General features: G+C 29.0%; 2 protein-coding genes across 2 annotated transcripts in view; one reads left to right on the top strand and one right to left on the bottom strand.

Annotated features, from left to right (window-relative positions):
- Positions 1-7231, bottom strand: part of Atg16 (Autophagy-related 16) — a 409710-nt gene extending 402479 nt beyond the window's left edge. Inside the window, exons 1-7 of the mRNA XM_018514936.1 lie at positions 6781-7231; positions 6195-6453; positions 5933-6095; positions 5684-5772; positions 4613-4660; positions 3797-3932; positions 1971-2076 (exon numbers count right to left, since the gene is read on the bottom strand). Coding sequence (XP_018370438.1) covers positions 1971-2076; positions 3797-3932; positions 4613-4660; positions 5684-5772; positions 5933-6095; positions 6195-6453; positions 6781-6913 — 934 coding nt within the window. The 5' untranslated portion in view covers positions 6914-7231. The remainder of the gene's footprint in view (positions 1-1970; positions 2077-3796; positions 3933-4612; positions 4661-5683; positions 5773-5932; positions 6096-6194; positions 6454-6780) is intronic.
- Positions 7232-10090: 2859 nt separating this feature from the next.
- LOC108765928 (uncharacterized) lies at positions 10091-11747 on the top strand. Its single transcript, XM_018514825.1, has 4 exons — positions 10091-10238; positions 10931-11081; positions 11268-11353; positions 11513-11747. Exons 2-4 carry the CDS (start codon positions 10935-10937, stop codon positions 11706-11708), a joined length of 429 nt encoding a protein of 142 aa, XP_018370327.1. The 5' UTR covers positions 10091-10238; positions 10931-10934; the 3' UTR covers positions 11709-11747.
- Positions 11748-12813: the final 1066 nt, after the last annotated feature.

Below are 12813 nucleotides of genomic sequence, written 5' to 3'. Positions count from 1 at the left end.
GTGTTACACAGCTGTGTTCGCTTTGACGCTTACAGCACTTGTGAGCATCATTTGTCCTTGTTTAACAAATAACAAGAATGAAATGACGCTTAAAGCGTTGTGAGCGACAAAGCGAACACAGCCGATATCATTACATTGTCGTTACACAGGTCTCATGGTGTAAAAAAAGCAGCGAAACGACAATATGAACGATATCGTTACTGTTAAGAGTTATGAGAATAGAGACAATATACCTTATGCAAGTACGCAGCGGATTGCGTTCTCGTAAAGTCACGTAAAGAACATTTTCGTTTTCTATTCGTAAAGATTCATTCAATTCGGTAGAACTGTCCATTCTCTATCTCTTAATGATCATACGGAGGAGGACGCATCAGAGGTTCATAATCGCGAACGCGGGAATAAGAAAAACTGCGAAAAATGTCCCGCGAAGGAACCGTTCGAACGAGCGCGAAGGACAGTACCCGCCATATTTACTAATAGCGTTTCTCATTGGCAGAACTAGTGCGCACTCAGTGCACTTTAAAGCCGTTGTACAAAAATCGACGTAAAGATATACGTTTAATAATATATAAACGAATTAAACCGTGAAATATTCGATACATTTTATTGTGCTATTTGATAAAATGAATTTTGGGCATTTTATCAATTGAGATATCTCACTTTTATATTATTTTAGAACAGTGTACAACAGCTTCAATATGCACTGAGTGCGCACTAGTTTCGCCAATAAAAAACGCTATAAATGCCGCCGCGCCACCTCGTCATCGCGCGCCGGCGGGAATTTGAATAATAAAACGAGTGGTAGATAAATTCTTGACGAGACGTCGTCCCACCGCTCGCAGTGCTCGAACGCGATACTCGCGATTGTTGCGTTCAGGATGTCATTTATCTGCGTGAATACTCCGACTAATCGCAATCTTTTCTCAACACGTATTTTAACACCTTAAATTGCGATTTACACTCTTCTCACCGCGAAGATCGGCAATGTTCGCGACAACCTTCAACGAGTTTTCCTAAAGTCTTGTATCCACGATGCTAGAAATCGATTCGAGATCTCGTACAGAGATAGAATTAACAAGTCACATTTGATACGAGATATCAGAACGATTTTTAGCATCGTGGACACAAGGCTTTAAAATTTTATATGCAAATCAGGGAAATTAGAGACCAACCAAGACGGAACATACTAAGATCGAAATTACATAATTGGTTGAATTCTCTAATGAATGCAAATGATGCTTTATTTGAAGGAAGTTATAAAATTCTTTAATTAAATAGATAAATTTAATTAATTAAATTTTCAAAACGTGCACGCTTAATTATTGAAGTTTCATAAAAATAGATGAAATATTGTTTTTCTATGCACTCAAAATTTAGAATGTATAATATTAAAAAATTACAATAATAAATCATTCATCACTTTAGTATTAAATCACTTCTTATTTAATTATTAAATATAATAAACAACATCGTTCCCTTGCTTTAAAAGTGACGCAATTTAAAAAATGTGATTTTCAAGTTATGAGTTAAGTAAGGATTACCTTATCAATCATCAAAATCATGAATTAATTTTAAAAAAATTATTACAATTAAAAAAGGATAGTTTAAAAAAAATCATCACAACTCAAAAAGGTTAATTTTTAAGGGTTGTAAAAAGAAAATGACAAAAATGACATTTGATCATGTTAAGAATATATTTTCTTTCGCTAATATTATTTTATACCAATAATAAAAATTTTTTGTTAGATTGAAAGAGTTTTCCCCTTTTTTGACAAACATGATTTTTTCAGTTATCATTTTTGAAGCAGGAGAGCGACATGTGACAGCACAAAAAAAGAAAATTTCTATAGAACAATTTTTAATTTTCCGATTTAATCTCTCTTAATTAGATTTCAAACTTTCTTAAAAACAAGATGAATAAATTTAATAGTATTATTGAAAAAATATATTATAATTATTCTGTTATTTACCTTTATTATTAATGCTCCAAAGCTTCACCTTCCTGTCACTACCTCCAGTAGCAAATATTCCAGTAGGCGACCATTTAACAGCGTAAACTTCCCCCTCATGGCCAATCTGTAAGATTTATAAGCATTTAATATATGAGATTGCTAGACATCTTCCATGTATTCAATTTATTGTATAAATATTACAACAAAGATTTGATCGCACAGTGCATGACAGTGAATATCACAAGACATAAGTTAAAAATATCCAACAGTATATATCAATTATACATTACTTGTAATTATTAAAAATATCTCGTTTTTAATATTCACACACAAGCAATTTCATCAATTAATAATTAAAACGTGATAATATTTGATTATTAAATTAAAAATAGCAAACACCATAAAAAATTTTTTAGCAGGAAGTAGATATTTTACAAATATAAAAAGAAATTTAATACTTATTATAAATTTTCTTTAAATTACACTTTAAACATTACTATAAAGCATTTTAGACATAATATACTATAAATAAAACTAACAAAGGAAATAACAGAACTTTTTTGTCCAAATCTTGTTAGCGTGAACTGTCTTGTAATAAAACTTGCAAAATATATCCCGTTTATTTATGCAATTAATGCCTCTTCTATTTTTCAAATTTAACAGTTTAAGTAAACAATAATTATTCGATATACATATTCTGTATACCATTCTGCATGCATATTGTATATCAAAATATGATCCAAAAAAAAAAATAAATTGTAAAAATTAATATGTATATTTTTTAAGAATATAAAGAATCATATATGTATAATTATATAAGTAAAACATTTAAAAAATGTATTAAATAAAAAAAAAGATACTAAACCATATTTATGAAAGCTAATAATTAAGACGAGGAAGATGGAAAGAATAAGATTCAGGATTTGGAGATTATTGAATGACTTAATAAAAGCATCTCGTAATATTTTAAAAATACTTGTACTTAATCTAATTTCGATAAAAATTATATTATGCACTTCGTAATGTATAGTGTATACTATAGATTTGTAATATTGACAGTGTATATTTGAACATGGCCTTAATACAGTGTAGTAATGTATGTGTTATGATAATGAATATTATCAAGTGGAAAATACAACTCATAATAATATAGATAAACAGAAAAATTATTTTAATATATGTACTTAATTCTTTATTATTATATATTAATATAACTATACAAATAAAATGACGTACTCCTATTTCAAACTGATTCAGCGCGCCTCAGTGATAACTAAATAAATTAATAGATTATTTTTCGATTAATAGAAGAGTACATTCATTTTTCAAAATTCTACATGAAAATGTTATTCTTCTGTTGTTGAGAAAAGAAACTAGTCATTTTCGAATTGAATTAAATATAATGTTAAATAAATTAACTAAAGAACATGGTTGATATGTTGAATACACATTGCAAAGTATATACAATACACAGCCGTTCATGTAACGTCACAACCACAGCATGTAACCTACACCACTTTTTAAGGTGTAACTGGCTGTAAAAGAGAAAAAAATAATCTAATATTTAAGAAATATCATGTATCAAAAAATAAATCTAGAAAGAAATATTTGTCTATTTGTTTTGTGTAATTAAAGTAAAAATGAAGACGTGTGAAAAATTGAACAATATCTTATAATTTAATATAAAATTTATATTGAATATATATTCTGTATATTCAATATAAATCCATAATACACAAAGCATGCACACCCGTGTTTAAATGTTATTAGGAATGTCAGATACTGATTGGTGTTAATGCTTTTACGATGATAGCACAATATAATATATTTTAGATTAAACGTACAAACGATACGGATATTTTCGTTGGCACTGCTGTCGGAAGACCAGCAACTTCTTTTAAGCTTAAACGATCCGGACTAACAGGTCGCGTATCTCGTGCTGCATCTTCCAATTCCTTTTGCATCTTTGCTTGCCTCTTCCTGTAGTGTAATGAGAAATATATACATTAAGTATATGTGATATTCAATAAGCATTCAACAAAGTTGCAAAGCAACTTAAGCATATGTAACAACGGTGATACAGTTTGCGATCTCTTTCACACCATTGCTTTAATGTAAAAAGATTATATTATGTTATTCGTTATTTGAACGAATATGTCTCATCTCATAACGCATTTTTGTTCTTTTAATATGTGTCTTTCATTCTTCTTGTATATCTATAAAATAATTTAAAATAATAGTATTGTTACAAAATGTTCATTTCGCTGAAAAAAATCTCAATATTTTTATGAAAACATTACAGCAAAAAATGTATATTTAAATATAGATTAAAAAATCAAAAATTTTGTTATCTTTTCAAGTTTGTTTTCTATGGTTATGAGTATTATGAAGTAATTTTTATTATATCTTTTTCATCTTTCATTTGATGCATGAATAATTACAGATAAGAATTTATATCGTAATATATACAATATTTCATATTTTTTTATAGAACAAATATATAAACATATTATTACATGCTACATATAGTTAATGTCAGCAACAGATAAAGTACATAAATCATGAAATACAAAGTGCAATATAGTCTGTAGCTTCAAGTTACCATCCCAAAGCTATAATTTAGCATAAGCGGAATGTTCACTGCAATTCATCAAACTTACCCAAATTTTGATAAGGTATGCATCAAAAAGGTTGTTGGGCTCGTAAAACTGAAACGAAAATGTCAAGCAGTGTGAAGTGCTTGTGTAAAGCCCTAGAGTGACTGAATATTGTGTATACTCTGTGGAAAGCTCAAATAGTGAAATGAGTATCATATTGACTTATAAAAATATTATTAATACGAAACCTATTACTAATATAAATGTATAAATTTAATTGTATACTAATACTCAAAAACTTTTGTGTTGAATTTTCCTATAATATAAATTAATTTTTTTTAATTAAATGAAGATTTATTATAGAATATAGAATGCATATCATAATAATAAATATATAATTCATGTGTATAAAATTTAAAATTTGTAACATGCATTTTAACTGCTTTAATTAATAACAATCTGAATTATATCAGAACAAACTTGAAAAGATTTATACATAGTAAAGCTAAGATCTTAAACTGAAATAAGTTAAACAATATTTTTAAATTAAACAAGATTGTATGTACTCTGACACAGAAGTAATGTAATAACATCCACTTAGTAAAAAAGTAGAGATTCTACAGGAAAGTATCGAAGAAAGATAAAGATTTTAGACTGAAGATTTTATTGCAGGTAAACTAAACACCCTTTTATGCAAAACTGTACTACAATACATAAACATATATACAAATACATAAAAATTAAATTAACTAAAGTGCAGAAAAATAGAATAACCTTTAAAAGCTGGATAATTAAGCAGAAATACATTTACTATACTACAAGTACAAGATTATAAACTAGCGCAAAATAATTAGCATGCAGAATAGTTTTCATATTGCATACAAAGATAGCCAAAAAATAACACATTCAATCAAAATAATAGCAAAAATGAATACTGCACTGCTCTTAATTTTACAAAAACAATTCTAACTACAAAAATACTAGCGTAATATGCTAGATTTTAATACAAATCAGAATTTATTAATTTATACTTTTCACAAATTATATTATTAATAATACGAAAAAGCAATATGAACAATTTTTATTCAGTTTCTAAAATTCACAATATAATATACTTAATATATACACACTTACCTTAAAAAGTTATCATTTTCTTCATTCATCTTTTCCGCATCTCTGGCTTTATATTTTATTAAACGTTCGATCAGCTGTCGATTTTCTTCCTATAAATTGAGAAAGTTCAAATAAATGTTATATAATAAATAGGTGATATAAGTAAATATCAATATCTACAAGAAGTAATCTGCTTTCCATTACCAATGTATAAACAAAAAAAGATGAATATACAAATTTCTAACAAGAACAAAATGTTATATAACGTACCTGTGTTTTTCTAAGCTTTTCTTCTAAAGATGCAAAAGCGAGTTGCAAGGCTTGGTGTTCATCCTTGAGCATCTGATTAATGCCTTCTAAATCTTTCTCTCTAGCAAGGCATTTAGTTATTTCTAAACGTAAGTTAGTATTAGCTTCCGAACTTTCTGCAAGACTGAAAAAAACAAATGGATCAATTAGAAAATCTAATAAATTCATGAAAATTCATTTATGAATTAATAAATAATACATAAAGATTATGATCATAAATTACCTAGATTCCTTTCCATGAAGTTCTTTTGTAATTTCCTGCAATTTGTTATTGAGATCTACAATTTGTTGCGTATGTTCTCCTTTCCTTTTATGCAGCATTGCCAATTCCTCCGCTTGCTTTAAGAGTCTAGCTTCGAGATCGGGATTTCCACCCATGCCAATACCACCATTGGCAGCTTCGCGACGAAGAGTCTCATTTGCAATTGTCAATTGCATATTTGAATTTCGCAATGTATTTGCATTTTCAAATAATCTATTGTCTGCAAAATATAACAAAAATATAGTCAAAATAATGTATACACTAAAACTAAAGTAAACGACTACAAGCTAACACAACCAACGCAGCTAATAGAATCAATAAACTATTAAACTAGTCTAGTGGATAATTTTTATAGAAGATTAAACAAAATAGGCAAATGAGTGAGACATAATCAAGTGATAATAAAACAACGAATTGTAAATAAAATCAAATAAGACATGGTAAACAACAGCTACAGAGGGATAGTCCCCTGTGTTTAAAGACGAATAGTGGATTGATACTCGCATCCAATCGACTTAACCTAATAATAAATCTACGAAAAACTTACGTAGGCTAATGAGATCTGCAAAACAATTAGTTTGCGATCTGTTTCTCTCGCGTAATTGCGAAATCAAATCTTTCCGCCAGTTAATGTCTTCCCGGGCGACACCGAGCGACACGGCTGCTTCGTTTGAGGTCATTTCTCTCGGCAAATCCACGTGCACCGTTGAAATAAGAGATCACTAATGATTTAACTTTAATCAGGATCGTTTTAATGAGGAGGTCACGAATAATGTTCTTCGACAGTCCGTCACTCCACGACAGTCCCCTCTGCATGTACGACGAGTAACTCCATCCGGTGAAGTTACGTTCGATCATCGGCCAGCGTGTAATGTCCGAACGTCTCGTGACGATCGCGCGACATCGTCGTATCAAAGCAAAATACTTTTAATTATGAAAACAGCTATTCTAACCTAAAAGTACCAAACACTATGCTCCTACTTTGAAATTGTTTGCTATCGCTGTACGCATCGATACTACATTACTGTAGATCGCAATCGAAATGCTGCCGTATTGCGATATATCGATATGTGCGTGAAATCGATACTCTTCACTTGAAGATTATCGATAACAGTTTTAGAGCATTGTGTCGACCAGAGAAAAATCTGAGAGAACCCATGCCGGCCTTTTTTTTTTCCTATTATCGTCGAAATCTCCCGTTCACTACCGCCAGTACATCCATTTTCGATTAGGGACCTACGTAACTACATCCACTATCTGACTCTGTCGATAAAACTGTATCGACAAAAATAGATGTGGTTCATGTCTGTACTACATCCACAGGAGTGTCTATACCCTCTATATGGATAGTCTCCACGCTTCTATTCTGTGAATGTAGTAAAGACACAGTCGTTTTTTTCATCGTTTAGGAGCTTTATTAAAAGTTTAATTTACGCGGTAATTAAGATTTAATTTGAGACGGCATCTCTCCCGTCTCCGACACCCACCCGTATTTAAAGAAACCTTGTAGGCTTACATTCATGTATCACTTACATACATACTTAGATTAGTGTTACACATTAATCTATCTTGCATAGATTCTCTTCATCTTCTTTCTTCTGGCCAGACTAAACCCACCTTACGTTGCTCCTGGCCAATATTCTGGCTTCAAATGTCAGAAATCGACAACAAGGAGAAATACTCCTTTTTGTTACCGACTAATCATCGCCGGTATGCCGGCGATAAGCGTAAGATTTTACGCTTTTGTATGATACGCGAACCGCGAACGCGTCGCGAAGGGGCCATCATATTAACGAAATCGATTAAATATTAAAATAAACAACTGCCAAAAAAAAAAATAATTCCAGTAAAATTAAATGAACAAATTTAGCGTTTATTCTTTAATCGCATTTATTAAAAATATATATCAAATTATATTAAATATATACCCCCGACTAGAATTAAATGTACATTAAAAAAAAAAATCTTTACGTTAACAGCATTCCAATTTGAAAGAACTCGATCGCAAATATTACGAAATTTTTCGATTAAACTTTTTATAAAATAAACTTTATTATATAAATAAAACTTTAATTTAAAAATAAACTGAAAATGATTGAATCAATTACCATCCGATAGAATCTATTCTGCGTATACGTATTGGCATCGATTCGAATTACGATTTATTGCAGAATCTCATCTCAAAAGCATGCGAAGATGAGAAATTCAGATGAATGAGGTAAGATCCGAAAGGGGCAACAAATTTTCCTTATATTGATAAAACTATTTCTTTATATCTTGTAAATTATTAACGAATTTTTTGTATAATGTATCGTTTTAAAATTAAGAGAGAGTATTTTAAGAAACGTAAAACTGAACGAGATTACAAAAACAATTACAACTAAATAAAATTTTTCTTTCATGACAAAATATATATTGGATCTCACGTCATATTAATTGGTACAAAATCCAATTATCAATCACTTTGTATGGATAAGTTATAAAAGTTTAAGTTAAAGAGTCGGAGAGTAGAAATCTGCAAAATTTTTTTTTTAGCAAAACGGAATGAGCGCAAAAATTTCTTTTTGCGGATATGGTATAATGATACCATGGAATGCACTCAAAGTTTATTTTATAAAGTTTAATCAAAATTTATATAATATTTGCGATCGGGTCTTTTCAAATCGGAACGCTATTGACATAAAGATTTTTTTTTTGAATGTAGATTTATTTCTAGTCGGTGGTATGTATTTAATATACATTATATTATATTATATTATTTTATTCGCGAGAGAGAAAGAGAAAAAAGAATAAACACAAAATTTGTTCATTTAATTTTAATGGAATTATTTTTTTGGCAGTTGTTTATTTTAATATTTAATTGATTTCGTTAATATGATGGTCCCATCGCGACGGGTTCGCGTTTCGCGCATCATACAAAAGCGTAAAATTTATACTTATTGCCGGCATACCGGTGATGTGATTTGTCGGCAACAAAAAGGAGTATTTCTCCTTGTTGTCGATTTCTGGCATTTGAAGCCAGAATATTGGCCAGGACCAATAAAAAGTGGGTTCAATCTGGCCAGAAGAAAGAAGATGAAGAGAATCTATGCAAAGTAAATTGGTGTGTGTAATATTAATCTTAGTATATATGTAAGAGATATATGAATGTATAACCCTACAAAGTTTCCTTAAATACGGGTGGGTGTCGGAGACGGAAAGATGCCGTCTCGAATTTACAGAATAGAAGCGTGCAGACTATCTATAGGAAGGGATAGTTGGCACGCTTCTATCCTGTGGATGTAGTACAGACATGAATCACATTTACTTTTGATAATGCGATTTTATCGACAGTGTCAGAAAGTGGATGTAGTCACGTAGTTTCCTAATCATAAATGGATGTATTGGCTGTAGTGTAGGGGCGATTTCGACGGTAATAGGAAAAAGGCCGGCATGGCCTCTTTCAGATTTATGTCTGTGGCCTTATGTCTACGATGCTAGATCGGTCGGAGATCTCGGATAAAGAAGGAGTTGACCAATCGCATTGGTCATGTGACCAAATCACCAGATTGTTCAAATGTGATTTGTTTATTCTTTCTCTATCCAAGATCTCGGACCGATTTCTAGCATCGGGCTTTACTCGGGACATTCAACATTGCGAATTCAGACATTTTAGAGATTACAAAGAACGATTTTATTTTGAAAAAATAAAAAAAATGTGTCTTATGTTCGTAAAAAAGCTTTCCCTTTAAAAAGAAAATTTCAACTTGTATCTTCCTCGAATATGCGGAAAGTTAGCTAAGAGGGATAAATTTGCGTACTATCTGAAGGCAACTGTAATTTCTATTATCTATATTATCTATAATATTAATAAAATGTCAGTGTAATAAACACGACTGAAAAAGAGATGTAGATCTCTTTTTTAAATTTCTGTGTGATTTAGCGTGTACCGTGTAATTTACAAATAAAGGCAATAATAAAGTTGACAATTGATGAAAAAGATCCTGTCCTTCATATTCTCTCAAAGTATAAAAAACCATTTATTTGTTGTATCGATATTAAAGAGTTGTGATGCAATTAAAATTTTGTTCGTATTAATGTGAAAAATTAAATTATGCACTTATTATGATATAAATGTATTTTGTGTTAGCAAAAATCTACAAAATGCGACCATATCATAATAGGAATTTATTTGTTAAGTTAGAGATGGAGATTAAGCTAGATTTCGAAATTGTACAAAATACAGAAATAAAAATAATTTTTAGATGCATTAATATATAAATGAAAGAGAGAGATTTATTATACTAATATAATTAAAATAATTTATGTGTCACAAGAATTTTAATGTAACGAATCATGTTAGAAATACATAACCAAATTGTTTTTATTTATAAGAAATATGTATAAAAGTTTACGTAATTTACAAAATAAAAAATCAAAACAAAAGTGGCAAAAGAGGTTGCAATAATAAATTTAATAATATTTTAAATAACGAACGGAACAGATAATTTTATATAAAATTATAAATATACATATTGCAAACATAATTTTTTTCTTTAAAAAATGGAGAATTATATGCATAATGCTAAATGCTACAATTATCATTATAGTTATGTATATAACATCATGTATTTAACAAGAAATTCAAATCAATTATAAATAAATAATGCATATAATATTAATATTATAATTTTATAAAATAAAATGATCGATTTTAGAAAAATGTCAGAATTGAATAAGCAAATTATATATAGTAGAAGAAACAAAAAATTTAAAATGGTTAAGAAACGAGCTGCACTCGATGAATACGTCTTTTATTCAATACTTAATACTGATATTCCTATGGAATTAGGAGTGGCAGCAAGTATGGTAAGAATTAAAATAAATAGTTATTAACGCATTTTAGCCTTTTAATATCAAGTGCAAATATAATAATTTTAAGTGTTTATTGGACATCTATTTTTAATATATATATATCATATATGTTTGTTTTAAAATAAATTGTTTAATAATTAGAAATTAATCGGTTTTAACATACATTTAATATTTATGTAGATAACACGTGGAATACTTGGTCTTTATAACAAATTAGCAACCGATCGAGCAAAGAATCCCTATGTGGTTCAATGGCAGAATTCCGGGTAATGCAAAGTTTCTGTTTCCTTGTTAATCTATTTTAAAGTAAATATTTAATATCAAATTTCTTCAAATTTTTTAAATTTGAGTCGTGTGACTTTTTCACATGTAAAGTATAAGCATATAGATGCGAATATAATAGTGTATTTTTTTTAATTATGTAGGGAACATATAATTGTTTTGCAAGGATACGACCATAGACATTTAAAATATCTCGAGAATGAAGCAAAGTTTGCAGCCCTCGGTACGCATGCCATTTATCATCGATGGTATCACAATCGAATAATGCTAGTACTATCGGTATTTGGACGAAAGGAAGAAATCGAAGATGTCTTTGATGGACTCTCATATTTACGATAGTGATATAAACAAACGGTATTTGAACAGTTTTTAAATACTCAACTAAAACTATTTTTTTATTTGTAATTTTTCCAATGCATTAGTTGCGATACTTACAGTTAAATTATAATTAAATGAAATGTCAATATATTTTTACACACGAAAATACTTCCAACGTTGTTACACCTCGTTTATTATCATATTCTTCCACATCGATAGCTGATACGTGATAGAGAAGAGAATATAATTATTAGCTGAAGCTATGTAAAAGTTATATTTGCAAAAATAATTAAAATTTAAACAGAATTTATATTATCTTACTCATTCTATATAAAGGATCAAATTATTTTCATGAATGTAAAGAGAATTAGGGAAGAACGATCGAAGATTGAACAATAATAATATTAATTAATATCTTTACATACGAAAATACTCCAACACTGTTGTATTTTGTTTATTATCATATCCTCCTACATTGATAGCTGCTACTTCATAGAGAAGAGAGTATACATATATTAGAGAGAGATACGTAAAGTTTATATTTACATAAATAGTTAAAATTTATCGATTTATTAAATTTATACAATCTTATTTATTTTATATAAAGAAGTTATTTTCACGAATATGAAGAGGATCGAAATTCTTCACATGAGAGGAAAGAATGGCCGAGAATTAAATAATATTATATTTTTATATACAAAAATACTTTCAATACTGTCATATCTCGTTCATTATCATATTCTTCCGCACCATAGCTAATATTTAATAAAGGAGAGACTATAATTATTACTAAAGCTACGTAGAAATTATATTATCAGTTAAAATAGTTTATATTTAATAGAATTTTTATATAATCTTACTTATTCTGTTTAAAAAAGTTATATTTCCACGAATATAAAGAGAGAAATTCTTCATATGAGAAAAGAAAACGGTCGAGGATTATGTATATGTAAACATAATATTATTTTTACACATGAAAATAATTCTAAAATACTGTTACATCTCGTTCATAAAATCATACATCATATTTTTCCACATCGATAGTTGATAGAGAAGAGAATATAACGTATCAACTATCACTACGTAAAACTTACGTTTACAAAAAAAAATGGTTTAAATTTAATAA

The sequence above is a fragment of the Trachymyrmex cornetzi genome, unplaced genomic scaffold, assembly GCF_001594075.2.
Source record: "Trachymyrmex cornetzi isolate Tcor2-1 unplaced genomic scaffold, Tcor1.1 scaffold56, whole genome shotgun sequence".
Classification (NCBI taxonomy): domain Eukaryota; kingdom Metazoa; phylum Arthropoda; class Insecta; order Hymenoptera; family Formicidae; genus Trachymyrmex; species Trachymyrmex cornetzi.
The sequence above is the reverse complement of the archived record's forward strand: the minus strand, read 5'-3'. Positions and strand labels throughout refer to the sequence as shown.